Below are 26,532 nucleotides of genomic sequence, written 5' to 3' on the forward strand. Positions count from 1 at the left end.
CTCGGGCCGGGCCGGGCGGCGGGAGCGGTGGGGGTTTGCGAGCTCGAGTCACGCGAGGGGCCGCTCCGGGACAGCGAGGTGGACGCGTCGGCCGGGGCCCTAGCGCCTGGCGGCTCTGGGGCGGGGCTCTCGGGCTCGGGCGACGTGGCCAGACGCGTCCGGCCGGGGAGAGGCCGCCCGCGTGGGCTGGGGCGCCGGCCTCCCGCAGGGGGCAGCTGGCGCCGGGACGGAGAGGCTGGCTCCGGTCACCTCGGCCCGGAGGCATCCCCGGAATGCGGCGGCTCAGCACCCGCCCCCTCGGGAATTCCCGACGGAAGCGACCGGGAGGGCACCGCCCCCAAGCCCGGGACGGCCGGGCCTCGGGCCACGCGCCGAGCTGCAGACGTGAGGTCGGGCACACCTGGGGGCCTGCGGGGCAGTCGCGGCCACATCCGCATTGACGCGCCTGAGTCACCCTCCGGACCCTACCCCCGCCCGCGTCCGCCCGTCCGGCCCGTCCGCCCCGTCTCTCCGGTTCCAGACTCTCGGCTCCCACCTCAACCCCGGCCGCGCGAGCCCCGCGGGGGCGGGGGGCGGGGCGCCAGGGGGCGGGGCTGTCCCTTAAAGGGCCCCCCGGCCGCTGCCCTTAGGCCACTTCCTGGGGGCGGAGAGGAACTGCGGCGGCTGCGGCGACACCCGGGGAGGCGGCGGCGCCCGGGCCCCGAGACTCCCGGCTGCTTCCATCAGAGTCCTCCGGCGCTCCCGGCTGGCGCTGAGCGCGCATCCCCGCTCCCCGGTGGACAGGGCGGCACCTGCGCCGTCCGCTCGCGTCAGCCCCGCCTCCGTCTCCTGAGACCCGCGCCGGAGCCAGGCCAGGCCTGCGACTGGCCCCCGGGGCCCTGCGTGGACTCGCCCGCGGCGACAGCGATCTACCCGAGAACTCGGAAGCGGGGTCCTTCCAAGGGTCGGCCTGTGCTCGCCGCCGTCATCTGCTGGTCGGATTCCGGAAACCCGCTGTCTGAAGACCTCAGAGAGGAGTCGCTGACCCTCCGCCCAGAATCGAATGCGTCTGGACCGAAATCTCTCTTCCCTCCCTGCCTGGCTTCTGTGCTTTTCAACCGTTCTCTCAAGCTCTTGGCCGTGTCTGTGCCCAGAAACCGTCCCCCGCTACCCAGGTAGCTGGGGTGAGCCCCAGATCTTACCGCCTTGTGCTCCAACCTGTGCATCCAACCCAGACACAGTCTGAACTTTATGACCCAATTCTGCCCACACCCAGGGAGTTCTGCCTTTTCTTCTCTTTCGGTGTCTCCTGTACTCCCCAAAATTTCGCCTCCTCCTGTGCCCTCTTCGCCCCCCTCTTTTGGGGGCCCTGTGACCCTGAATGTGGGGGGCACACTATATTCCACCACTTTGGAGACCCTGACTCGCTTCCCAGACTCCATGCTGGGGGCCATGTTTAGGGCCGGCACCCCCATAGCCCCCAACCTCAACCCGCAGGGAGGCGGCCACTACTTCATTGACAGAGATGGCAAGGCCTTCCGGCACATCCTCAATTTCCTGCGGCTGGGCCGCCTGGACCTGCCCCGCGGGTATGGGGAGACAGCACTTCTCAGGGCAGAGGCCGACTTTTACCAGATCCAGCCCCTCCTGGATGCCCTGCGGGAACTGGAGGCCTCTCGGGGGGCCCCTGTACCCACAGCCGCCCTGCTCCACGCAGATGTAGATGCCAGCCCCCGCCTGGTGCATTTCTCTGCTCGCCGGGGCCCACACCACTATGAGCTGAGCTCTGTGCAAGTGGATACCTTCCGAGCCAACATCTTCTGCACCGACCCCGAGTGCCTGGGTGCCATGCGGGCCCGATTTGGGATGGCCAGTGAGGACAGGGCAGAGGGAGGCCCACACTTTCATCTGGAGTGGGCTCCCTGTCCCGCAGAGCTCCCCGAGGTGGAGTATAGGAGACTGGGGCTGCAGCCTCTGTGGACTGGGGGCCCTGGAGAGCTCCGGGAGGTGGTGGGCACGCCAGGCTTCCTGGAGGAGGTGCTGCGGGTGGCTCTGGAGCACGGCTTCCGTCTAGACTCCGTCTTCCCTGACCCCGAAGACCTGCTCAACTCGCGATCTCTGCGCTTCGTGCGGCACTGAGCCTGCGGCCCTCCCATCTGACTGGGGTGGGGGGAGAGGATGGACAGCAACGGGAATGAAGGCCCCCCTGAAGCCTCTTCTTAGCTCTGCCTCTGGAGCTGTGAGAGTCAGGGGCCCCACTGCTCCTGACTGGAGCCCAGGTGTGGGCAGCAATTCCCAAGTCTGAGCCTGCTGAGGGCTCACAAGCCACATGAAGGGTCTGGACTGGTGCTAATCCTGGGAGGGGTGGGGAAGGTTCCCAGGCTTGTTCCAGCCTGAGGCTGGCGGCCTCTAGCATCTCCTTGTTGGAGCTCAGTATTCAACGTTCTAGAAAAGTAGGGACACCTCTCTGCCCAGGCTAGGCCTAGGAGAACCCTGGAGGGACACTGAAGTGTGGGAGAAAGACTTTGGATTGCTGCGATGTGGTCTCCTGGACCGTGGCTTCTCCTGCCACTGGATGGGCCTGGCCTGGCCTGACCAAAGAGAGGCCAGAACATTCTGGAATATGGGAAGGGGGATTCTTTGCTGTGTCTCAGGTCACCTAGTGAGGGAGACAGAAAAGCTACACCCTACCCTAGGTTGGCATAAGGGAGCTAGGAGAATCCTCATTTACTGTGGGGCTGGAGCCCCGTACTCTAGAGAGCCAGGTGTTTTCAAGGGCCCCATATTGATGGAGTCGGCCACAGGGCAGAGGGTAGCATCTTCTCGGGGCTTGGCCTTACTTCGTTCACATTCACGGTGTGTCTGACCGACGCTGGGTCTCTGCTGTCTGCATTGCCGGAGACAGTATGTGTGTGCCAGTCTTTCTGCGGTCCCTGCGTGTCCAGGCCCGTTTGGGGTTGCCCAGCAACTCTTTTGGCACCAGTATGTCTGTGGTACGGGTGTGAGTAGACTGAGAATTAGTAGTTTAATCAGAAGGGGGGTGCGTGTATGTTCACATCACCACGTAGGCAGGAGGGGCCTGTTGAGGTTTGAGTCACTAGGATCTTCCTGACGAAAGGTAAGAGAAGTCAGTGGGCCCAGCCGGGCCTGGGAGGCCGGTGTAGAACTCTGCGTGGCTAAGGCAACCATGGCCACGTTGCTAGGAGACGGCTGGGAAGGCCCGAGGCTGCCCAGGGCAGAGGCGAGATGAACAGAAGAGGTGGGGAGAGTGGGGGGAGGATAGGGGAAGGGATGGGATTTCTGGGTCCCCGAGGAATGGGATACTCATGCACAACTTCTTCACTGGGGGAGTCACTCACTCATTATTTATGGCTGGTCATGATTTACAAGAAGAAAAATAAAATTGCTTTGTGGAACCTCAAACTTGTCAAGGCTGCTGAGGGCCAGGTTGGGGGGTGCTGTCCCCTTTGCAGCAGAAGCCCTGCTTTCTCTGCCCCAGTCTCCTTCTGGCCGTCAGTTCCTTGGGCCCCACCTTTGCCCCAGCTAGAGATGGCACAGTGGCACCGTTCCAGAATGTTCTAGAATCCCCAACTGTTCTGGAACACGCTAGAATCTCCAGGCAAAGAGTTGGAACCAGGATCGTAGCATTCGGAGGCCTTCGCAGCCTCAGTGGGGCCGGCCCCCGTCCGCCCCTCGCCAGCAGGCCTCATGTGGATGCTGGCGTTAGGTGGGGTTTTCCTGGCCACTGCCCAGGCCTGTGTCCTCTGCCACCTCTCAGCCCGTGACTTGTCGGGCCGCCTGGCTCAACTCTGCAGCCGAGTGGAGGTTCTGTGGAAGGATTGTGGGGCCTCCTGGAGCTTCCCGGCCTTTGCCTTAGGTAAGCTCAGACATCCAGAGACAGGCCGGGCAACAGTGGCCACCACACCCCGAGTGGGGCAGCCTGTGGCTTCCCAGCTGGGCCCCTCAGCGCCCCCTGAGTCCACAGCCCTCTCTGGACACGCGGGCCTCTCCCCGTGGGGAGAGAATCACAGGTCCCTGCCCGTCTCCACAGATGAGGCGTCCATGAACAAAGTCATAGAGAAGACTCACAGAGTCCTGAGGGTCATGGGTGAGGTCAAGGGGCAAGGCACGACCCAGGGTTTTGGAGGGGCAGCGGGGAGGGGGAGGGGAGGCAGGGGCAGGGCGGGCAGCTGGAGCCGGGAAGGTGTGATCCGTGATCCGGGAGGTGCTGGGAGAAGGTGGAGGTGAGCCTGCCCTGGCCAGGCGCCGGGCAATATCGCTGCCCTCTGTCTCCCCAGAGATCAAAGGGTCTCTCTCCTCCCTCCCCTTGTATTGGCGTTGGCTGCAAAACACCAGGCTCCCCGCGTACACCAGGGAAGGTACTGATGCCGGCAGGGAGGGGTGCCGGGGCTCTGGGCAAAGGGGGCGTGGCTGAGCGGCTCCCCTCCCCCACCCTCCTTGTCTTCGGTTTCAGCTCTCTGCGCGCCCGCCTGCCGTGAGTAGAAAAGGACAGAGTAGTGAGGACAGGGGCACCTGGGATACCCGAGGAGAGCCTGGCAGTGGTGGCGGAGGCGGGGGGGGCGGGGGGGCGGGAGGGGGAGGAGAGTGGTTCCTGGAAGGCGGGAATAGGGGCTTCCCCCGCCCCAGCGCTGGTCCCGCTGTCTCCTGCAGGGGGCAGCACCATCCTGTATAACTGTTCCACCTGCCAGGAATTCAAGGTGCGCTGCTGGCCCCGAAAGCGCTGCCTCCCAGGTTCTACCCCTCGGCTTGGCCTCCCCTTGCTCAGGTCTCTGAGCTCTCAGCCACCCCCCGCCCCCCTACCGCAACGACTAGTGAGGTCCCCGGGATCACTCACTGCTTCCTGGGTTCCCTGCAGGAAGTCACGATCTTCGGGAAGCCAAGATTCTGCTCCTCTCTGTCTTGGTAGCTGCCCTGCTGCTGGGTGTTATAAGCCTCGTGGTGGAGTGAGTCTGGGCGGGGGAAGGGGGTGGGCCTCACCACTTAAACCTTCCACCGCCGTCCCTCCCCCGTCTCCGCACTGCCCTGCCCTTCCCAGGCCTCCCTTTCTCTGTCTCCCTGCTCAGGTCCAGTTACATGGAAGCAGAAAGAACAAGTGAAGACCCGGACAGCCTCCCAGCCTCCTCCAGTTCTAAAGACCACGATGAATCCACTTCCCTCGGAGAGGATCAGCCAGCCCCTTAGTTCCAACCCCCAAGGTTCAGCCTTCCAGACCCCGAAGCCCAGACGTCCCCACGGTCCCAGTGTCAGAGGGCCGCCAGGGACCCAGGCACCAGCAACTGGGAAGCTCCTCTCCCCGCCCTCCCTCCCCCAGCCTTCAACTAATTAGACAGGAGTAGTCACCGGTTCCAGGAAAGTCTACAGAAGGAAAGAATCCCCCCGCACCCCCTCCCGCCTGTTCTCGGAAAGCGGGGGCCGCCTGCCCCACAAGCTCCTCTGGGCCCTCTTGTGACTGATTGGGAATCCGGGAATGAGTGTTATGGAAAACTCCCTCCCTTTAGAGTTGAGACCACATCAGTCAGCCTGCCGGCAGCCTATCCCTCCATTTAACATTGTGAAGCCTTGGCCTCCCACAGAGATGTCCCTCCTGCCAAGGCCAAGTAAACCTGTTGTCAAATGGCCTCCACCCCTGCCTGGCCTCTGTCTGCAACTGGGGAGGGCAGCGTGGGGACGGGAGACTCGGGGTGGCACAGTGGTTCTCAGCTGGGGGGACGGGGGGATTTTCCAGCCCAAGAGACATTTGGTGACATCTGGGGATGTTTTTGATTGCTTCGATTGGGGGATGTGCTCCTGGCATTTGGTGGGTGGAAGCCGGGGGTGCTGGCCTCCATGGCCTCCCTGGCCTTCATGATGCACAGGGGAGTCCTCCCCAACAATTCTCCTGTGCCAAGACCTCAGTTGTGTGTGGTTGAGAAACCTTGGCGTGTGGTCCCCTGGCTGTCAGGAGGTTTGGGTTGGGTAGGTGGAAGAAACATAAAAAGAGTTAACCTGTCACCAGCCACAGGTCTCAGCCCAAGGGCCTGGGCCTGGAAGGGATCCTGGCCTGCACCTAGCCCAGTGGTTTTCAAACTGGGTACCTAGAGGCTCCAGGGCAAAAGTTCTCATCCAGTTGCACATCGTAGTCACCTGGACAACTTAAAAAACTACCCATCCTGGGGCGCCCGGGTGGCTCAGTCGGCTGAGCATCTGACTCCGGCTCAGGTCATGATCTCAGGGTGCTGGGATCGAGCCCCACATCGGGCTCCCTGCTCCGCGGGAAGCCTGCTTCTCCCTCTCCCACTCCTCCTGCTTGTGTTCCCTCTCTCTCTGTGTCTCTCTGTCAAATAAATAAATAAAATCTTTAAAAATAAATAAACAAATAAAAATAAAAAAATAAAAAAACCCACCAACTATCCATCCCTGGGCCTTATATCCAGAGATTCTGAATTTAGTGGTGTCCAATGAGGCCTCAGTTCATCTAACTTACAGCCAGCCAAGGCTAGAACCACTGTTTTGGGGTGCCCATAAAGGTCCTGGGGATGGAGAGAGGAACGCCTACCTCTTCTAGGAAAGTACCTTCCATTTTATTTTACACATTCGAGTCCAATCTGTTCATTTTGCACCCCCCCAAAAAAAGAGAGCGAGAGACCCAGAGATCACATATCAAGTTCCTACAACTTGCCCACGATCATACGACAACTCATTCATCCCTTCCTTTGACAGAGGCCTAGTGAGCGCCCAGCAGGCACCAGGGGGCGTGACCGCCCCAGCTGGGACGAGAAGCCACAGCCACTGACCAGCCAGGCCCCATGGCTCCCCTCCGGTCCGCAGCAGCTGCCTCGTACCCCCCTCCTCTGTACCCTCTTTCCAGGCTCAACATGTTGGAGTTGTCCTTGTTTCCACACCCAACGCCCAGTGGGTCAACCGATTCTGCCCCTTCTTGAAGGACTCTAGCCTATCTGTGCCCTCCTCCTGTCCTGTGGCCCCCAGCCCACTCTAGACCCCTCTGACTGTGGACTCCAGTCTCCCAAGGGTGCCACCCGACTGCCCACTCCCCTCTCCTCTGCCCTACCCTCCGTGGTCTTCGCGAAACTCCACGCTGTGGACGATGTCCCGTCCGGCGTCAAATGATGGTTCTTCAGAACTTGGGCTTTGTAGTCGGGCTGCCGGGGTTTCAAATCCTGGCTCTGTGTCTCACTGGACTTCGGGCAAGTTCCTGTAACTTCTCCATTCCCTTTTCCTCGCATTTGAAATGCAAATTATGTAGTTCATTGATTCGATGGCTTTTTTTTTTCCTGTTTACATTTTAACAGCTCTGAAATGGAAGACGAGTCGTGGCGTACTGTTCTATATTACCACCGGTGATCTCTTAACTTCGGTGAAGCGTCGCAGCACTTCACAGGATTACGGTGAGGTCCAAATGGTTCACGGACGATGCTTGTGACGGTGCCGAACATGCATGGGCCCTCATTAAGCGTTAGCCATTGCGACCTCTTACTTAAAGCCCTTCCCTAGCTCTTCCCTGCCTATGGCATGTAGACCTGGCCGTTGACCCTGACGTTCAAGGCTGTCCATCAGCAGCTCTTCACGTCTTATAGGATCCTCATCCCAGAGCTGACCAAACACAGCTCTAAGTGGAATCTACACCTGAATGCCCCACGAGCCTCTCAGAGTCTCCACGTCCAAACCCACCGCCCTCCGGGACCCACCTCCTCCTTGGCGTCTCCCTCAGGGTTCACGGCAGTGCCAAGAGTCTACGGACATTCCCTTGCTCTCATGGCGCACGCGTACTTCTCAGCCGTAAGTGATCTACCCTTGTGATCCTTGCTGGAACCCGGCCCCCCCCCCCATGTCCCCGGAGCTTTGTGTCTCAGCTCTGCGCACCCTACAGCCACACTGAATCACTTGTAGTTGCCCAAACCCTTTGTTTGCTCCTGGCTCCTTGCCTTTGCCTAGGCTTGTTCGCATACCCCGATGCCCTTGTCCCGTGGCACAGACGTCACCCCTTCCGAGAAGCCTGCTCTGAGCTCCTGAGGCAGCGTGGAGTGTCCCTTCCCGAGACGTCTCTCATGTGGTACCTGTTACATCAGGTTGGTGGTGTTTACTTAAAAATCTTCCCTCCGTGGGCGCCTGGGTGGCTCAGTCGGTTAGGCGTCCGCCTTTAGCTCAGGTCATGATCTCAGGGTCCTGGGGTCAAGGCCCAAATCGGGCTCGCTGCTCAGCGGGGAGCTGCTTCTCCCTCTCCCTCTGCCCTTCCCGCTCGGGCTCACTCTCTCTCTGTCAAATAAATAAATAAATAATCTTAAAAAAAAATCTTCCCTCTAGACCACGCGCGCCCCTCTAAAGCCACTCCCTAAGGTCTTGTCCTCGCTCCCCCAGAGCCTGGCACCGGTGACACCAGGAATCATCCCTGACAATCGCGGCCCCGTCCCTGGAGCTCTGTGACGCGCTCCCCACATGAGCTCCTCATGAGGACTTGGTGTAGGAAGGTGGTGGCGTTTGTCTCTGTCCTGTGCACATAAGACCGACCCACCAGAGTGTGGTTTTCCTGAGCCCCTCACCCAACAGGAGAGGCTACTCGGGGTCTGGCAGTTTTAAACAATGGCCCCTAAACTCTTTGACATGTCTCCCGTCAAGAGGTAGGGTCTATGCGTGCCTCCCTCTATCGCTGGCTGACCAACTGAACGCGTTGGGAGGGACACCAGGCCACTTCCTGGGCCAAGTCCTAAAGAAACTGGTGACTCTGCCCTCGTCTTCCTGGGACATCCACTCTGAAACCCAGTCGCCATGCTGTGAGGAGGCCCAGGTGACACGGAGAGTCCACATTGAGGGGTTCGGTCAAAAGGCAGCATCTACTGTCACCATGTGAGAGAGAACACAGCCCCCAGCTGTCAGCTCACCTCGGGACGAGCAGAGAAAATCTATCCCCACTTTGTCCTGGTGGCACTCCAGATTCTCAAACTCCAGGAGCGTGATAAAACGGTTGGTCTTTGCCACTAGGTCTTACTACTTGGCAGCAGGCCACAGGAACAGTGGGGCCGATAAAGGAGCCGAGGACTTGGCACGGAAGGGCCCTGCATTCACGACATAACTCGCCGTGCCATTCCCAGCTACGTGTCACTCACCAGCCTCAGACTCAGTCTCCTTCCCTGTAAAACGAATGTTAATGCTGGCTACCCCATATGGCAACAATGTGTCAGACATGATTCCAAGCATTTTGTGCACCTTATTAGTTAACCTACAGCCCTGTACCAAATTATTCCAAAGCTTGATTGTCTAAAACAATAAACATGATCTCAGAGTTCCTGTGGATCATAAATTCGGGAGCAGCGTAACTGGGTGGTTCTGGCTCATGATTTCCCATGAGGGTGCCATCCAGATGTCAGTCAAGGTCGCGGAAATCCAAGGTTTGACCGGGGCTGGAGGATCATCTTTCAGGATGGCTCACTCGCATGCCTGGCAGGTTGGTGTTGGCCGTTGGCAAGAGGCCTCGGTCCCTTGGCGTGGGGAGCCTCTCCCTAGGCCCACTTGCATGTCCTCATGACCCAGTGGCTGGGTTTCCCCGGAGTGGGGGGGTTCAAGAGAGGAAGGCAGAAGCCACGCTGTCTTGGACGAGCTCGCTCGGAGGTCACACACCATCCTTTCTGCAATATCCCTCTGAGGACCCAGATCAGCCCTGTTCAGCGGGGAAGGCGCCGTGTACACCAGTGTTAATGCCGAGCGGGGGCTTCACCAGCCTCCACTCTGGCTACCACACACACACACGTGGACACACTTCTCCAAAGGTAAATACTCCTAGTAGATGCATCTTGAAGAGGAGGACACAGGCACAGAAATGGGAAGTCACTTGCTCAGAGTCACAGGATGGCAAGCGATGGGCGGGGAGGGATTCCAACTCAGGCAGTGAGACCCTGGAGGTGCACTCTAAGCTACTCCGCTGGAAAGGCCCTCGGCTCCTTGGTGAGCCTGAAAGAATAGGGTGGATTTAGGAGCACTTTCCACTTCGGAAAGCAAACCAGCAGATATGTACAGGGTGGTGGGCTGGCTGGTGACTCTAAAAACCAGCAAGGCAAATCCAAATTGGGAAAGGATGGGACCCCAGGAGCTGGGGGATGGAGATGAGGTGATGGAACGGGAGGGTTTCACCCCAGGGTCTAGGAAGAGCCAGCCACTTGGGGCCAAACAGGGAGAGGGGCAGGGACAGGTTCGCCAGAGAATGCTTATGGGGGGGTTCGGGCACTCCCATACACATCACTCCCAGCAAAGGAGCTCCTGATGTCAAAAAAGTCTCCTTGGCATCACCCGACCCAGATGACGCTGCCTCACCCATTTGCTCAACAAAGGTTACTGAGCACTTATCCTATGAGCCAGGCACTAGACTGGACAGGAGGGACACAGCAATACCCAGGCAAGATCAAGTCTTTTTCTGCCTGGAGCTTGGAATCCAGCAACGGAGACAGACAAGATACTGGCAAGGTCAGAAAAGCAATGAGGGCAATAACGGGAAGGCACAGGGATCTTGGTGTTCAGGGCAAGGGACCTGACCAGGGAGGGATAGGCTTCCTGCACTTAGCCAGATCGGGATAAGGGCGGGAGGACTTCCAAGCAAGGGAACAGCCACACAAAGGCCCCAAAGAGAGAGAGGTACTTTCCCCTGTTGAGAGGTTGGCGTAGATAAGATGGCAGGAAGAGCCCTGTGATCTCAGGGATCAGAGATGGAAGGGAGGAGCTAAAGGGTCATTAATATGGCTCCCAATAGGAGAGGAGAGTTTTCTGCAGAGGGATGGGCCCTACCCCCCACCCAAACCCAAGGCAGTAGGTGGGGAAGATAACAGGGGACCTCTCTGCTTACCCTTCTTGTTCCCTGCCCTTTGGGGAAAGACTTGGCCGGTGGTGTGAATGTGCTCATCCTTCTCGGATGCAGAGCCTGCGGGGCAGGGCCGGGGTTGGGGAAAGGCACCCAGAGTGGGACTGGTGCCCGATCTGGGCCTCCAGGTTTAGCAGGACGCCCCATCTCAGCTTAGAAGGGGTGCTCCCCGAGGGTGGTCCGGCAGCGCTTCCCCACACAGGTGGGGTTGAGAGAAGCTTAATTCCAGAAGTAAGACATGAATAGGGAGAAGGGGGAGGAATAAAGAGGCCTCTGATTCCCTGGGTTTTTTCCAAGCTAAAGACAAAGGTGGGGCTGAGCCTCTGTGTCCGGTTTCCTGCTGGAAAATCTGTCTGGTTTCCTGCTGGAGCATAGAGGACCTAGGCCCAGAGTCCAGCCGATAATGCCCCCTCTCTTCACCTCCTCTCCATCCCATTGCCAAGGCCTAAGCAGGGCCAGCCTCTCTCCCCTGAACGGATGGGAAGAGCCTCTTCCCGGAGCTCCCTGCTCTTCCTCTCTTCCCTTTCCCCAGCTGCTTACACAGCAGGCTGGTTCTGTCACTCCTCCGCTGAAACCTTTCAGTGGTTACCAGAGCCCTCAGGTAAGGCCCAAGCTCCTGACCGTGTTCTCCAAGGCCCTATAGAGTGAATCCAACCAGGCCAGGGATCATGTCTGCTTGTTCGCCCGGCTCCCCAGAACCTGGCACAGCGAAAGCTTGCTGAAGGATGAATTGATGCCTGGCCTGGGGTTTGCCATCCTCTCTGGTGGCAGCTGCCTTCATACAGCCCCACGTCCTCTACACGTATGTGTTCAACTCCCAGAGGACCTCTGGTGCACCCAGATCTGTGAAGACGCTGGACATTCAGAGGAAAATCAGGTGTCACGTGCTCTTCCCCGAAGAAGCTCATGGAGGTAAGAAGGTTGGGAGCAAGCAAAAGTGATCTATGGGTTTTAGAAATCAGAATAGTCATTGCCTCTGGACAATGGAATTGACTGAAAGTGGACACAAGGCAAGTTTCTGGTATCGTTGAAATGTTCTGGGTCTTTATCTGCATTAATACACGTGTTTATTGATTGAAATGTATTGAGCTGGGGCGCCTGGGTGGCTCAGTCAGTCAGACGTCTGACTTCAGCTCAGGTCATGGTCTTGGGGTCTTGGGATTGGGCCCTGCATCAGGGCTTCGAGCTCAGTGGGGAGTTTGCTTGTCCCTCATGCTCTCTCTCTCTCTCTTAAATAAACAAAAATCTTTTTTTTTTTTAAAGATTTTATTTATTTATTTGACAGAGAGAGACACAGTGAGAGAGGGAACACAAGCAGGGGGAGTGGGAGAGGGAGAAGCAGGCTTCCCGCCGAGCAGGGAGCCCGATGCAGGACTCGATCCCAGGACCCTGGGATCATGACCTGAGCCGAAAGCAGATGCTTAACAACTGAGCCACCCAGGTGCCCCTAAATAAACAAAAATCTTAAAAAAAAAAAAGAAATGCATTGAGCTATACAGTTAAGTCTGGGCACTTTACTGAATGTAAGTTATATCTCAATAAAGTACTGTCAGCATACATAGTATACCGATGTTCATATGAATATAACAATGACGAAAAACCCTGAGTATGGATTAAACAGCACATCAGACATAACCAAAGAGAGAATCCATGAACTGGAACACAGACCTAAGGAGATTACCTGGATTGCATCACAGTAACACAAAGATTGAAAGATATAGAAGAGAGTTTAAATGACATGAAGAACAGAGTAAAAAGGTCTAGCATACTTCTAATCAGAGTCCCCAAAGGGGAGAACCAAAGAATGGAGGAAACACAATATTTGAGGAGATACTAGCTGAGAATTTTCCAAAACCGATGAAAGATATGAATTCGTAGATACAGGAAATACAACACACTAATCAGGATGAGTAAAAAAGAATCCATACCTAGATACTTTGTGATAGAACTACAAAATACCAATGATGTCTTAAAAACAGGGAGAAAGGACAGATCACCGACAGAGGAATGACAATTAGACTGAGCAGACTTCTTCACAAACAATATGCACTGTACCTGTTACATGCCTACAGTGTTCCAGGTACTAAGAACACAAGGATGAGGGGTGCCTGGGTGGCTCAGGGGTTGGGTGTCTGCCTTTGGCTCAGGTCATGATCCTGTGGTCCTGGGATTGAGCCCCGCGTCCGGCTCCCTGCTGATGGGGAGCCTGCTTCTCCCTCTCCTGCTCCCCCTGCTTGTGCTCTCTCTCTCTCTAATAAATAAATAAAATCTAAAAAAAAAAAGAGAAAGAGAGAGAAAAGAACACAAGGATGAACAGGACAGATCCAGTCCCTACTGTGTGGATCCCACAGTATATCAGGGACATCAGATGTGGAGGGAGCAATTACAGTGTGATGAGCTGGCCTCATTGGAGGGCAAGAAAAGGCAAGGAAAGCAAACAGGTTGAACTGTGAACTATGAAAAATTTCCCACCAGTGCTGGAATATCCTGTGTGCTTACCAAGATGGGGTAGACGTTTCCCCCCGAGGGACTCTGGGGATAGCTCACATATCCTTCCTCAGAACAGAAGGAGACAGGCCAGATGTCCTGAGACTTGTGACTTCCTCCCTGGGACCCCTGAGGGAAAGGGAGAGGAGGGATGCTCCTCCTCAGAGCCTTCTCCGAGGTTCTAGACTTTGTCCTGTGGCCACCATCCAGGTAGCCGGTGTACAGAGACTACATGGGGGAAGGAGGGTTGAGCCAGAATGAGGCCAGTTAAATGCCAGTGATGGGGAGGGGTGCCCTGAAGCATGGGGTGCTGCCCTTGACCACGGAGACCAGGTACCAAGCTGAGATGGAGGTCAGGAGCCCACCCACACACAAGACCTCCCACACGTTCTACCCTGGGGAGCTCCCAAAAGGTCCCTTTCGCGGGCAGGACATTGGACCGACGTTCAGAGCTGGGACACCGACAATGGCTCCGATCTTAGACTCTGTGTAGGCTGGGGGCTGACTTCCTGCACCAGCAATGGTTCCCGTCTGCCCCATGCCACCCTGCCTTCCTCCATATGGGGGCGAGGGACGCTCTCTCCCCTGCTAGGGGGCAGGGACGAGGTCCTGTTTAGCCTTATATTCCCAGGGCATGGACAACATTTCTCCATCTGGCGCTTATTCGTGTAAGGGGTGGGGCTCTGGCCGGGAGAGGTGAAAGATTTTATGGGGGACAGGACCCCCAGGAGGAAGTCTGGGAGGGGTGAAAACGTCTTTGAAAGAGGGCGTGGAGGAGGAGAGAGGGAAAAAGACTGGGGAAGGGTTTCTCGGGGTCTGCCGGGCGGAGGAGGGCCCGCCGGCCGCGGTGGGGGCGCCCCCGCAGGCCGTCCCGGCCGAAGGGAGGGGGGCGAGGGGCGTGGTGGGGCGCCCCCGCCGGGCGCCAGGCCCCGCCCCCACGGCCTGCGGCCCCGCCCCCCCCCGGATTTAGTGCTGGCGGCCAGGGCGGCTCCGCAGCCGCTGCTTCCGCCTTCTCCAGGTGAGGCTCCTGCGGAGCGGGGACGCCGGGGGCTGGGGCTGGCGGAGCAGCCGCCGCTTGGGGTGCGTCCGCGGGTGCCCTGTTCGCCTCCCCTCCCTCCCCTCCCCCGGTCCTCCCCTTCTGCGGCCGCCTTTCCTCCCGTCCCCCTTCGCGTGCTTTCCCCACCTCCCCTTGCAGGCGGTCCCAGGTCTCCCTGGATCCTGGCCTCCCTCCCTCCCCGCGCCCAGTCCCTAGTCCAGCCCTTCTTCCTGGTTTAACTAAAGTGGGGGGAGGGAGGGGTCCAGGTGCGTGTAAGGGAGAGTGTGGTGCAGGCAGCCAGCGCCCAGGGCACCCGGCCTGAGTTAACCAAGATTGGTGGAGTTGCCTGGAAGCCAAGTTAGATCGAGTGACTCAGGTGTGCGGGCAGCTGGGTGTGGAAGGGACTGTGCACCTGGCAGCACCTGGCTCGGTAGGCAGTACCCGAGCTTAGCTCAGCCTGCACCTAACCACCAATCACAAATGCCCAGTGTCATTTCAAGCCTTGCTGCCTCGGGTGCCGAAAAGGCGGTGACCCTGGACATCTGGGAGCTGAGGGGCGGTATGCCTGCATGGTTCAGGTGTGTGTGCACACGGCACCTGGGTGTCTCGTGTGTTGTGTGTCTCTGTGGACCTTGATGGCTCAGACAGGTGGGGCGGTATGTCTCGGAGGTAGTGACCCGCAACGTCAGCCCTGGGCGTATGTGAGAGGTTATGCGGCAGTAAGCCGGGGTGTTCCATGGCAGCGTTCTGGAACGTCTCGGACTTGAAAGGCCAGGTGCCTGGGTGTCTCAGGCTTCTTTGGCAGCATGTCTGTAGGTCTCAGTGCGTGTGGGCAGCAGTGCACCTGCGTGGGGTGTGGGTGCATCTGCGTGGTGTGGTTAGCATATCTGGGCATCGCCGGCAGGTATGTGGTCCCCGGGGGTGCAGGGGCAGGGTGCCATCCTATCTCAAGAGTTGGCAGAGGAACATACCTGAGGCCTGCCGAGCACTGAAATCTCAGGTGTGAGGTGGGGACTGTATGTAGGTCTCAGGTATGGGGAGCACTTTTCCTGGGGTTTGTGTGAGTGGCCGGATTCCTGGCTGGCTGATCCATCCCTCCCTCTGCCCCTGAGTGTGTCTGATGGGTGCGGGGAGTGGAGCTGGAGACCCCGTTCCTGCTGTCTCGGTGTCTCAGCGGCTTACCCTGGGCTATGTGGCGAGGTGGGTGCGTTGTCCTCAGGGATTCCTTGTGCAGACATGCTCCCCGAAGTGGGTTCGCTGTGGCTGCTTCGGCTGCTCCGAGACATCCAGCTGGCCCAGTTTTACCGACCCATCCTCGAGGAACTTAATGTTACCCGGCCGGAGCACTTCGACTTTGTCAGGCCCGAGGACCTAGACGGCATTGGCATGGGCCGGCCTGGTAAGGGACCCCCTGGTCTCTTCTTCCCCAGCCTGGTACTTTCTAACCCCCCCCTTCCCCCCCACCAGCCCTCTTCTGGCCTGTAAAGTCTCTGCACCACCCCCCGTCCCCACTGCCCATCGTGTACCACCCATGTCCCCTGACTCTGACCTTCCCCAGCCCAGCGCAGACTGGCCGAAGCTCTGAAGAAGCACCGTTCGGGGCTCAAGTCAAAGAACTGGGTCTACAAGGTGTGCATTTTGGGGTGGGGGCGGTAGACTTAAAGGGCCAGCTTAGGCCCGGGAATGGGGTGGGCTGACTGTCAGGGAGGAGTGGTACAGGGTTCTACACACTTGCTTTCCCACCCCTGCTTCAGATCCTTGGGGGTTTTGCACCTGAGCAGAAGGAGACCACCCCAGCTCCAGACAGCCCCCTGTCCCTCCCTGAGCCGGAGGGGGGACTCAAGTGTCTGATCCCGGATGGTGCTGTGTGCAGAGGGGAGCTGCTGGGCTCTGGCTGCTTTGGAGTGGTTCACCGAGGGCTGTGGACACTGCCCGGTGGCCAGAGTGTGAGTCCGGGGAGCCTGCTTCATTCTGGGTGCTGGGGCCAGCTGCCCCTCTGGTTTCTTTCTTTCCTTCCTTTCTTCTTTTCTTTTCTTTTCACTGCCCCTCGGTCCTGCACGCCCTCTCTGCTCTGGGTGCCAGAGAGTGTCCTTTCCCCCCACTCCCCAGGTCCCAGTGGCTGTCAAATCCCTCCGGGTGGGTCCTGAAGGCCCCGTGGGCACAGAGCTGGGGGACTTCCTTCGAGAGGTGTCCATCATGATGAACTTGGAGCACCCACACGTGCTGCGTCTGCACGGCCTCGTACTGGGCCAACCCCTGCAGATGGTGAGCAGACCGGGACAGCGGTTCCCAGGACAGGGACGCGGCAGGAGGGGGCGGCAGAGTCCCGTGCCGGGGGGGAGCGGACCCCTGCTCACGCGGCACCGCGCTCCCGCAGGTGATGGAGCTGGCGCCCCTGGGCTCCCTGCACGCGCGCCTGACCGCCCGGGCCCCGACCCCCCCGCTGGCCGTGGCCCTGCTCTGCGTCTTCCTGCGGCAGCTGGCGGGGGCCATGGCGTACCTGGGGGCCCGCGGGCTGGTGCACCGAGACCTCGCCACACGCAACCTGCTGCTGGCCTCCCCGCGCACCATCAAGGTGGCCGACTTCGGGCTGGTGCGGCCGCTGGGCGGCGCCCGGGGCCGCTACGTCATGGGCGGGCCCCGCCCCATCCCCTACGCCTGGTGAGGGGCCGAGGGGGGCAGATCGCGAGGGCGTCCGGCTGGCTCCGGGCGGGGCGGGCGTGCCGGTCCCCCCAGGGAGGCCGGCACGAGGATTCTGGAAGGGCTGGGGAAGGAGGTCACCAAGGACGGTGGCGGCGCCGCGGAAGTCGCGCGCTGGGGGAGAGGGGGCCCCGGGCGCCCCGTTCAGCTGCGTTTCCGCAGGTGTGCGCCAGAGAGCCTGCGCCGGGGGGCCTTCTCTTCTGCGTCGGACGTGTGGATGTTTGGGGTGACGCTGTGGGAGATGTTCTCCGGGGGCAAGGAGCCGTGGGCCGGGGTCCCGCCGTACCTCATCCTGCGGTGGCTGGAGCAGGACCGGGCCCGGCTGCCTCGGCCTCCCCTCTGCTCCAGGGCGCTCTACGCCCTGGCCTTGCGCTGCTGGGCCCCCCACCCCACCGACCGGCCTAGCTTTTCCTACCTGGAGGAGCTGCTCCAAGAGGTGGGAGCCCCTGCCTCCCCACATACACCCCCTCACTTCCCCGTTTTCTCCCGGAGTTGCACGCACAAGACCAACAGATATTCCTGGGCTGGGGTCTGGGAAAGACCGACAGATTTGGGCTCTACCTGCAGGGTGCTGGGAGCCCTGGGGAGGCCGCTCCAGGAACACAGATGCAGGCTCCAGGGCTGGAGGCTGGAGCTTGGCCAGAAGAGGGGGAGCACAGAGCACCAGGCTGCTGTGAGGGTCTACAGGCAGAGGAAAAGAAGTTCAGCAGGCGGGGGGGGGGGGGTGGGAGAGTGTGTGTGGGGGGAGTGGAGACAGCGCAGGGACCTCAGGGGTGTGCCCCGGAGGGATATGGAAGGAGTGATAGATAACCAGAGCTAACACAGGGCGCTTGATCTGTGGAAGGCCCCGTACTAAGAGATTTACACGTTAGCTTCCTGCACGATCACCCACTTCATCCTCACAACCCAGGAAGGCCGCTATTTCGTGGCCTTTACCGATGGGGCAGTTAAGGCATTGAAGTGGTTTGCCTAAATTCATAGGGTAAGCGGAGGGGCCCTCTTAGGTCAGTTGAACCAGTCAAATGACCTAAATCACTCAACTCTGTTGTTGAAGTTTAGTCTTTACTCTGAGGGCACCTGGGAGCCATGGAAGGGTTTTGGGCGGGGGGGAGTCACAAGCCAGCTTTACATGCTCTATCACTCTGGCTTGGTGCAAGAAGGGATGGGAGGGAGGACACTGAACGTGGGAAGAGCAGGTAGGTGACAGTGGCTGCAAAGCAGGAACGAAATGATGTCTGGTTCAGGGTCAAGGCAGAAATTTCCAGAAAAGAAACGGAAAATTTCCAGAGCCCTGGGAGGCAGAGCTGTGTGGGGGGTAAAAGCAGTGCATGGGACCACTCTCCCCTTGGTTCTCCTAGGTAGAGACAGGGCCCCCCTTTGTTGCTTGCTGACCCCTGGGCTATGTCCAGCTTGGCACGGACTCCAGGTCTGCCTCCCCTGCTGGATCACAACCAGGGGACAGGGACAGTCCCACCCTGGGCCCAGGACCAAGGACATAGCTGGTATGGGTTTTGTTGGTGGGTACATTAACAGAGAGGAGTCTCCTTTCTTCCCTGCTCCCACGAAATTACCCTTCGGACTCAGGCCACAAGCCCTGCCCCCCTTTCCTCCTGTCTCTGCAGGCCTGGCCTCCTGAGGGACGTTGTGTGCGGGATGTCACGGAGCCAGGCGCCCTAAGGATGCAGACTGGTGACCCCATCACCATCATCGAGGGCAGGTGAGAGCTTCATGCCTCCCACACGCCCCCAGGAGGAGGACTTCCAGCCAACCCTCCTGACCCCGGTCTCGATGTGCTGCTCCCCAGCTCCTTGAACCCTGCTCCTCTGCCTCCCCCCTTCCCCCACTGCCCCCCCCCCCCCCCGAGAGCTGCACTACCGTTGTGGCCTCTGGCTGGAGCCACCAAGCCCATAGAGCCCTTTTGTGTTCGGGAGAAAAAAGCTTCCCTTCCTCCAGGCAGATGCAGCTCCATGGCACATAGCTTGTGAGCTGAATGTGGGCGCGAGCCCAGCCCCCACTCTGTCCCCTTCACCCCTTCCCACAGCCCTGACTCTGCAGCCTGGAAGGGCCAGAACGGCCGCACATTCAAGGTGGGCAGCTTCCCAGCCTCGGCAGTGACGCTGGCAGATGCGGGGGGCTCACCAGCCACCCGTCCAGTCCACAGGGTCTCCCCTGCCCAGGGGGAGCGACACCAGGGAAGCGTAGATGGGTGAGCACCTGAAAGAGTGTGTGTGTGTGTGGGGGGGACACTGCCAGGCCAGTGGTAGGGTGGGGGTGTGGAGAGTGACCGCGATCACTCTCTCCAACAGGGACAGAGGGAAGGCAAAGCTTCGGGATTTACCTCCAGCACGGGGCCAGAGAAGGAACGTGCCCCTGCAGAGGATGAAAGGTGGGTGTGGCTGGTGGGGACCCGTCTTCCAGGGTCTCCGAGGAAATCAAGAACGACCCTCCGATGCTGCCCCTGCCCCAAGTCCCGACCTTTGCGTATGTGAGTCGACAGCCTCGCTGGACTTTAGGATCTGCCCGCTCCCCCTTGCAGTTCCTGCCACCTCGGCTCTTCGGGGCCTTCCGCTACCTCGGCACACCTTGCTGCGCCCCTAACCGAGGGTCACCATGAGAGCAGCGCACAGAGCGGGGAGAAGGCAGGGCCCCGCGTCTGGGCTTCCTCTCAAGCTCCTTTTTTCTCAACTGCACAGTCATTTCCAAGAGTCTGGAGTCCGTTCTGTTCCCGGGCCCCCGCCCCACAGGGGGTGGTTCGAGCCCCCCCGAACTTCGTCATGCCAGAGCTGTGCCCCAGGGACCCCCAGGCCTGCCATCCCGCCCTCCCTTTGCCTCCAGCCCTTCTCAGCCCAGCCAGCCCCCCAGGGAGCGGCCTCCCTGGCCCAAAAGGGAACCCCCCCACAGCCATCCCTCGGGGGTGCCTGGAGCTAGCAAAGTCACCGTCCCTGCTGGAGGCCTCTTGCCCGACCCCGAGTTGCAGAGGAGGATTGTGGAGGTGAGCTGTCCCTGAAGTGGCTGGTGTCCAGAGGGGTCTCCGGGCAGGGGTAGTGGCCTGAGCAAGGCTGCGTGCCCCCCAGGTGGAGCTGAGCGTGCATGGAGTCACCCACCAGGAGTGCCAGGCAGCACTGAGGGCCACGGGGGGAGACGTGGTTTCTGCCATCCGGAACCTCAAGGTAAAGCCAGACCCTGCTCTCGGGTTCGCACTGCTCCCGCCCCGGCCCCCGGCACCCACTGCCCTCCCTCCCGCCACCGCAGCTGGACCAGCTCTTCCATCTGAGTAGCCGGTCCAGAGCGGACTGCCGACGCATCCTGGAGCACTACCAGTGGGATCTCTCCGCCGCCAGTCGCTATGTCCTGGCCCAGCCCTGAGCGCTGTCCCCTTGGGCGGGGATACCAGCCTGGATCGAGGGCCTGGCCCTGCGGGATCAAGCAGAACCAGAACCTGGTCCTACCAGGGCAGAATTTCCCACCCGGGGAGATCGTGTGGTGGGCAGGTATAGGAGGAGCCCGGCGTCGGGCACGGACCAGCGTCTCCTCCAGTGCCCCTTGGCCTCTGAGGGCTCCAGCTCCCTTGGCTGGTTCATAGAAGGATCTAGTCCAGTCTGCCTACCATATTCCCAACCAAGAGAACTTGGAGGGACGGAGCTGCCCCACATCACATGCACAGGAAGCTTCCACTTGCCACAGAGGACCTCGGGAGCAGCCATCCCGAACGGCGGTCAGCTTCCACCCTGGCCTCCGGGGGCGCAGCCATCGTGGATGGTAGAAGCAACCATACTGATTTGGGGTACGTGGCCCAAACTGCCTTGGCCCTGTCCAGGGCCGTGATGGAGGATGCTGTTGCCCTCTTGAACTCCAGGACACGGGATCTTGGCAGCCTGGATGATGAAACGGGCCGGCCCCCACCCCAGCCCAGCTGTCCTGTTTCCCTTGGTTTCTTCCCGCACCAGCTCTTCTACTCTCTCCCATTACATACATCTTCCAGTATCCAAAAAGTTACAAAGTTTATATGAATACAACATACAAAGATGGCAGCCTCCTTCCCAGGGCGAGGAAAGTATGGGGTGCTCGCATAAGGCACAAAAGCTGCAACCGTGGGCAGGGCCCGGGGGAAGGAAGTTGGCACCGGAGGGTAGGCCCTACAGCTGTTGACAGGGAGGGGGTACCCCCTCGGAGTGCCACCGTCTAGGGCGGGACTCGCTGGCCAAGCCAGTGCGGGGAGACAGCCGTCATACCCACCATCTTTGGTGCTGCGTCCCCCGCCCCACCCCAGCTCCGTCAGAAAACCCCAGGGCTCTGGATTCCACAGGCCACGTGAGCAGAGACCTGGTAGGGGGTGAGAGCAAGGGGAGGGGAGGGAGAGTCTGAAAGCAGATATGCCTGTGTGCTGGGGGCTCACCAGAGACCGGGGTGGGAGGTCGCAGGGGAAGGGCTCTCCTACATACCCTTGTCTGGGGGCCAAGGTGAAGGAGGCCAGGGAATCAGGGTAGGGGTAGGGCGCCGTGGCCCCTAGACTCTTGGGCATCCCTGTCCGTCCCCTGCAGTGCACATTGAGGGAAGGGGCTGCCTCTGAGGAGGGGCCGGGACAGGCCACCATCTTGGATCCCCGTTGAGGTGATGGTCTCCTCACCCCGAGGTGGCCTCTAACTGGTGATGGCCGAGGGCCCAGCGCCTCCTCGCTTCTCGAAGAACATGTAGTCCTGAGGGGAGAGCACCGTCAACAGAGCTGGCTGGGCTGGCCTAGCTCAGCTCTCACACCCCAGGTCGAGCGCCGCAAGCCCCTGTAAAGTCCGTGTCCCTAACCCTGTCTGAGCAGGAAGCCAGGCAGTGCACAAAGCCTGGAGCGAGAGCGGAGATCAGGAGGGGAGGCGGGGCAGCCAACTCACGATGAGGAATGTGGCTCCCAGCAGCACGGCCTTCACCCTCACGTCCAGATCCAGCGGGAACTGCAGGCCAAAGTCATCTGCATCCGTGAGCGCCTCTTGGAGCAGCCCCCCCCACTGCTTGCTGATGCGGCCCACACTGCGGGACTCATCCGGGGTCTTCACCTGGGGTGGGGGGCAGAACCCAACTGGGGAGGATGCGACTGCTCTCCCACCACCACCCCTCGCATGGACCGTGCAGGCTCTCCACTCAGGGAATCCTTCCAACAGCCTTGGGTTTCCATGTGACGTTGGGGGAAACCGAGTCACCCTAGGTCACGCTGCGTGTGTACAGCAAAAATCAGAATTCGGACTCTGATGTGTTGCTCTTGAAAGGCCGTACATGAGAACGGAATATCAGCGGTGGGGGACATGGAAGCGGGATGTACTACTCATCTCAGCGGAGGGCTGCCTGCCGGGCTTGTTTTGTTTACCAAAGTACCCACCACCTACGGCTGGCGCAGTGGGTGCCCTGAACGCAGGAACTTGGTCAAGAGGGGCCAGGGAGGGAGGCTGCGCTCCATCAGCCAACCAGGCTCCTGGAAGGCTGTGGTTGCCCGAGGGGTGCCTGTCCTCGAATCTGCAAAGTAGGAAGGGCTCTGTCCAGCATCGCATGCAAGCTTCATCCAGAGGGGATCCACGGCTGTCTACGGGGGGCGGGGGCGGCAGTAAGTGGCCTGTGAGGACCATGATTTCCACGGACCTCTCGGCCCAGCAGCAACAGGCCCTGCCGCTGTGGGTGGTAATTCACAGTGATTCCCTGGTCCTTTTCCTTGGCTTAGTCTTCAGTGGCTAGAACGATGCCCTTCCCATCCCTGTCCCCCACTGTCCCACAGCGCTGGGGCACTTCCTGCAGACCAGTCTCAAGCTGGGCAGGGCCTCTCCCAAGGGCAGCCCCAAATAGGGATCCTTCATAATCATGTAAAAGGGAGACTGGCTCTGTGAGGGCCCCACAGTCTCCACGTTCCCATCCAGAGCTTACCTGGTGATCTTCCCATCATGGAACCTCCACCCACCTACCAAGGCACTCGATTTTTAAAAGCAGGCTTAGTCCAGACACCTCATCAAAAGCCTTGGGGTCTGTGGGGTTCTACCTGTTATTTCTCCCTTATCGGCACTGGTGATTATACCTTAAAGAACTCAAGTGTCTGTGACATGCCTCTGTCTTCTAGAAATGGAGGTGCTTCCCCGGCCTCCCCCTGAAGGTGTCACCACTTGGGTTGTCCAGCCTGATGATAGCAATGCATGATGACAAGGATATAGAGCACCTGGATTCCAGGTTGTGGGGGGGGCTGTTTGGACTTCTAGGTTGGCGGGGCAAGCCGCAGGATCTTAGCAAGTTAAACTGGTGCTTGCTTCTGGGTCTGGGCTCCCAAACTCACGCATGGCAGCCACATGGGTCCAGCCCACAGCGGACTTGCCCTAAATCAGGCCCGGCCTTAGACTCTTGCCCTTGCACACAAGGCTGCAGGCAACAATCAGCATTGGTCCTTAAGATGAGACTCTCTCTGCCAAGCTTCCTTTCTTAAGACCACAGGGGCATCCCTTTCTGAACGGAGGATCACTGCAAGTGTGCTAGGAGTCACAGTGGATTCGGATTGAGGAGCTCAGGGTCTTGACCTTCGTGTGGGCTATCCTGCCTCATAGAAGCTGCCATCTTGGCGTATGACGGTCCCAGGAATCTCCCCTTATTCCTGGTACCTCAAAGTTGGTGTCCGCGCCGCAGCCACAGGTCCAGCAGGGCCCCACCACGCGCAGGACTGTGCGGCGGTCCGCATCCTGGATGGAGAACTTGGGGAGGAAGGGGTGCCAGGTCTGCAGCACGTGGCCAATGGTGGTGCCGGGGGGAGCCTGGACTTCCATCTGGAGTGGGAGGCGGACGGGGTCACTGCCGAGAGGGCACGCCGGCCCGCGCTCTCGCCGGCCAGGCTCTGTCACCTGTCTGCCCTCACAAGACCCCCCATCCCCTTCCCTAGACCCCTTGTCACCCCGCTCGCTGACCTCGCATCCCACCTGCCCGCGCCCACCGGGGCCGCACGTCACCCCGCGCGCGCGCCTCACTCCGAGCGGACCGTGTCCGTCAGGGGCCCTCCCCACGACGGCCTGCCCCCCCCAACCCCCCCAGCCCTCCCCACCCACCTCCTGGAGGTCGCACGGGCAGCGCGCGCAGCCACAGTGCAGGGGGCGGAGCAGGCGGAGCACCTCGCGGTCACCAGGGTCCACCACGCGGACACGCAGGGGCCGGCGCGCCCCGCAGCACAGACGCGCGCAGCAGTTGCTGTCCTCGGCCGCCCGACCCAGGGGCTGCCCGGCCCCCGAGCGCAGTTCATACCGGTTACAGTTCTCCCAGCCGAGGAACACTGCCGGGGGGAGACACGCTGAGGCTCAGGCACCGCGGGCACGCCCGCCCCCCGGAGCCCACTCTCTCTGCCCCCGCCACGAGGCCCACCCTACTCCTCCTTCCACTCACTTTCCATTCGCTCAGCCTTCTGGTGAATCAAGATCTGATCAATCTGGAAAGAGAGTAGGGTGGGCGTCGATGTCAGCTGGCTGGCCTGGATGCCAGGGTCCCCTCCTCGCCACCTCTCCCCTCCTCCCTGCCACTCACCTGCACCAGGAATTCGAGGCCGGAAGGCACCCCCGGCAGTGGCAGGAACGGGGCAGCAGGCCCCGGGGCTCCGGGGCCGGGCGAGGGGAAGAGAGAGAAGCCGGGCGCAGGGGCAGGTACGTGGGAGGGCACTGGCGCCGGCCCGGGCCCGGGGTGCAGCGCCGGCCCCAGGTACCCAGCGGTAACAGGGTAGGGAGGTGGGGGTGAAGGGGCGTGCCCTTTGGGGGGCAAGTAGCCTGTGGGGGAGGAAAGGGGTGGGTTAGAAAGGGACCCGCGGCCTCATCCTCCTTCCCCTTAGGCCGCCGGCCGCGAGGCTGCGGGGAAAATGTGATGGGAAGAGGCTGAGAAAGATGGGGCGGGGGAGCAGGGCGGCGGCTCCCCGGGACGAAGGGAGGGGCCCCACGCAGCCAGTCGGAGCACATTCCCGGAGGATGTGTTCGACGCCCAGCGCCCCAGTCCGTGGGGGGGGATAACGGAGACTCTCAGCCTGGCGCCCACTTACCTGCCATGGGAGAGGGGCGAGAGTTCGCGGGATGCCGGGGTGTCCGGGAGGCTTAGTTTTAGAGGTGGAGGCAAGTTCGGGCACAGCCAGACAGACACAGAGACAGACACAAAGACGGACAGGCAAACGCGGACAGGCAGCTGTGCCCAGCGCCGGCCCAGGGTCTCTCGGGCGGCGCCTCTGACTCAGGGAGAAACCGAAAGTGTCAGAGGGCAGGGCGGGGTACCTGGGACCCTGGCTTCCCTCGGGGGCCCCAGAACCGCCCCCTCCCTTTGTTCTCCCATTCTCCGCGGAGGCGGCTGTTGGCAGACGGCAGGACAGATGCACCCGGCCAACGGCCCGACCTCCAGGGAGGCCTCCTGACCCTTCGGTGCCCCCCGCTCACCTGAAGCCCCTAGAATAGCTGGGGTGCCCAGCACTCGGCGGCTCACAGGAGCCCGTGGAGGCGGGCCCGGGATCTGACCCCGCCCCTCGACCCGTCCAGGCCCCGCCCCTCCCGGCCTGGGCGGCGCGCCTGCGTAGAAAGCAGGCCGGCTCTCCGCGGGGCCGCGGACCCTGGACCGCGGACCCTGGACCGCCGGCTGCTCCGGGCGGTCGGCGTCCCCCGCCTCCTCCGCTCTGCCGCCCCAGGCCAGAGGAAGCTCGCCGGGGCAGGGCCGCCGGCGGAGACCTAGCCCTGCGAGCCCGCCAGGCCTGCGGGCGCAGAGGGCTCAGTGTCCCTGGGTGGGAAGGAGGGCAGCTCGCGCGGAGCTGGACCCCAGGCTCCTCCTCCCCAGGGCGGTTCGGGCCCCGCTGACGCAGCGGAACACCCTGCACACCCGCTCATTGGCCTCCAGCACTGGCCCCCGGCTCCCTCGCTGCGCCCCGGGGGCTGCCTCGCGGGCTCCGCTCTGTGACGCCGCGGTCACCCGCACAGACACCTTTGCAGCTACGGTCCCGCCCGCAGGAACGCCTGCCACGTGGGTGACAGGCTGCCGAACGGCGTCAGCGAGGAGCGTGCGCGCGGAGGGTCGGGGCCCAGAGGCGGCGGCGCGGGGGGCAGGAAGGCTCCTCCCGACAGGAGTCGCGTCTGCTGCGTCCTGGGCCGAGGCCCGCGGGTGTGAGGAAGCCCTGAGCTCTGGGCCCTGTAGGCCGGGAGGCAAGAGAGGAGTTTCGAGAGGGAGGCCAGCCCACGTGTACAGAAGGCCGGGTGGGAGCCGGGACTTGGCCCCAGGGACCGCAGGGAGCCCACCGAGAGATTTTCAGACCCAAAGAAGAGGTCAAATTCGTGTTTTAGCAAAACCACTCAAACCTGCAAGGTGGACCTTCATGAAGGCACCCGGGCTGGGTCGTTGACAGTAGCCCGGAGGAGAGGATGCTGTGTCAGTGCAGACAGATAGAGGTGGCAGACTTGGGGGATACTTAGACAATAATACAGAACTTGTTTGAGGGGTGAGA

At 60.8% G+C, this 26,532-nt stretch overlaps 4 protein-coding genes and 1 long non-coding RNA gene across 13 annotated transcripts; 3 read left to right on the forward strand and 2 right to left on the reverse strand.

The window, feature by feature from the left end:
• The first annotated feature begins 120 nt into the window (after positions 1 to 120).
• Positions 121 to 3,402, forward strand: KCTD11 (potassium channel tetramerization domain containing 11). Its single transcript, XM_078067846.1, has one exon. It carries the CDS (start codon positions 1,231 to 1,233, stop codon positions 2,116 to 2,118), a length of 888 nt encoding a protein of 295 aa, XP_077923972.1. The 5' UTR covers positions 121 to 1,230; the 3' UTR covers positions 2,119 to 3,402.
• A 144-nt stretch (positions 3,403 to 3,546) lies between these two features.
• TMEM95 (transmembrane protein 95) lies at positions 3,547 to 5,618 on the forward strand. Of its 5 annotated transcripts, XM_036066327.2 has the most exons (7): positions 3,547 to 3,856; positions 4,031 to 4,087; positions 4,278 to 4,358; positions 4,454 to 4,474; positions 4,651 to 4,731; positions 4,856 to 4,943; positions 5,064 to 5,618. In XM_036066327.2, the coding sequence occupies exons 1-7, from the start codon at positions 3,688 to 3,690 to the stop codon at positions 5,179 to 5,181; spliced, it is 615 nt and encodes a 204-aa protein (XP_035922220.1). In that variant the 5' UTR covers positions 3,547 to 3,687; the 3' UTR covers positions 5,182 to 5,618. The 5 variants fall into 5 exon arrangements, with proteins under 5 accessions (XP_035922220.1, XP_035922217.2, XP_035922216.2 ...); XM_036066324.2 differs by having other exon boundaries at positions 3,547 to 4,087; positions 4,651 to 4,765; XM_036066323.2 differs by having other exon boundaries at positions 3,547 to 4,087.
• Positions 5,619 to 7,838: 2,220 nt separating this feature from the next.
• On the reverse strand, positions 7,839 to 16,984 carry LOC118519088 (uncharacterized). Of its 2 annotated transcripts, XR_013445986.1 has the most exons (5): positions 16,867 to 16,984; positions 15,549 to 15,737; positions 13,343 to 13,459; positions 12,899 to 13,112; positions 7,839 to 9,942 (listed from the first exon to the last, which is right to left on the reverse strand). It is a non-coding gene; the product is annotated as an uncharacterized LOC118519088 (long non-coding RNA). The 2 variants fall into 2 exon arrangements; XR_004908993.2 differs by lacking the exon at positions 7,839 to 9,942 and having other exon boundaries at positions 12,158 to 13,112.
• On the forward strand, positions 15,603 to 23,129 carry TNK1 (tyrosine kinase non receptor 1). The gene is made up of 12 exons (XM_036066306.2): positions 15,603 to 15,765; positions 15,925 to 15,995; positions 16,121 to 16,312; positions 16,476 to 16,631; positions 16,744 to 17,027; positions 17,229 to 17,502; positions 18,689 to 18,783; positions 19,108 to 19,272; positions 19,373 to 19,452; positions 19,760 to 20,058; positions 20,141 to 20,236; positions 20,319 to 23,129. Exons 1-12 carry the CDS (start codon positions 15,603 to 15,605, stop codon positions 20,430 to 20,432), a joined length of 1,989 nt encoding a protein of 662 aa, XP_035922199.1. The 3' UTR covers positions 20,433 to 23,129.
• PLSCR3 (phospholipid scramblase 3) lies at positions 21,051 to 26,047 on the reverse strand. 4 transcript variants are annotated; one of them, XM_036066318.2, is made up of 8 exons: positions 25,481 to 26,034; positions 25,096 to 25,275; positions 24,594 to 24,829; positions 24,456 to 24,498; positions 24,125 to 24,345; positions 23,687 to 23,848; positions 21,950 to 22,111; positions 21,051 to 21,763 (listed from the first exon to the last, which is right to left on the reverse strand). In XM_036066318.2, the coding sequence occupies exons 2-8, from the start codon at positions 25,100 to 25,102 to the stop codon at positions 21,707 to 21,709; spliced, it is 888 nt and encodes a 295-aa protein (XP_035922211.1). In that variant the 5' UTR covers positions 25,103 to 25,275; positions 25,481 to 26,034; the 3' UTR covers positions 21,051 to 21,706. The 4 variants fall into 4 exon arrangements, with proteins under 4 accessions (XP_035922211.1, XP_035922212.1, XP_077923975.1 ...); XM_036066319.2 differs by having other exon boundaries at positions 25,096 to 25,279; XM_078067849.1 differs by having other exon boundaries at positions 25,096 to 26,034.
• Positions 26,048 to 26,532: the final 485 nt, after the last annotated feature.

Source organism: Halichoerus grypus, chromosome 2 (genome assembly GCF_964656455.1).
Source record: "Halichoerus grypus chromosome 2, mHalGry1.hap1.1, whole genome shotgun sequence".
Lineage (NCBI taxonomy): Eukaryota > Metazoa > Chordata > Mammalia > Carnivora > Phocidae > Halichoerus > Halichoerus grypus.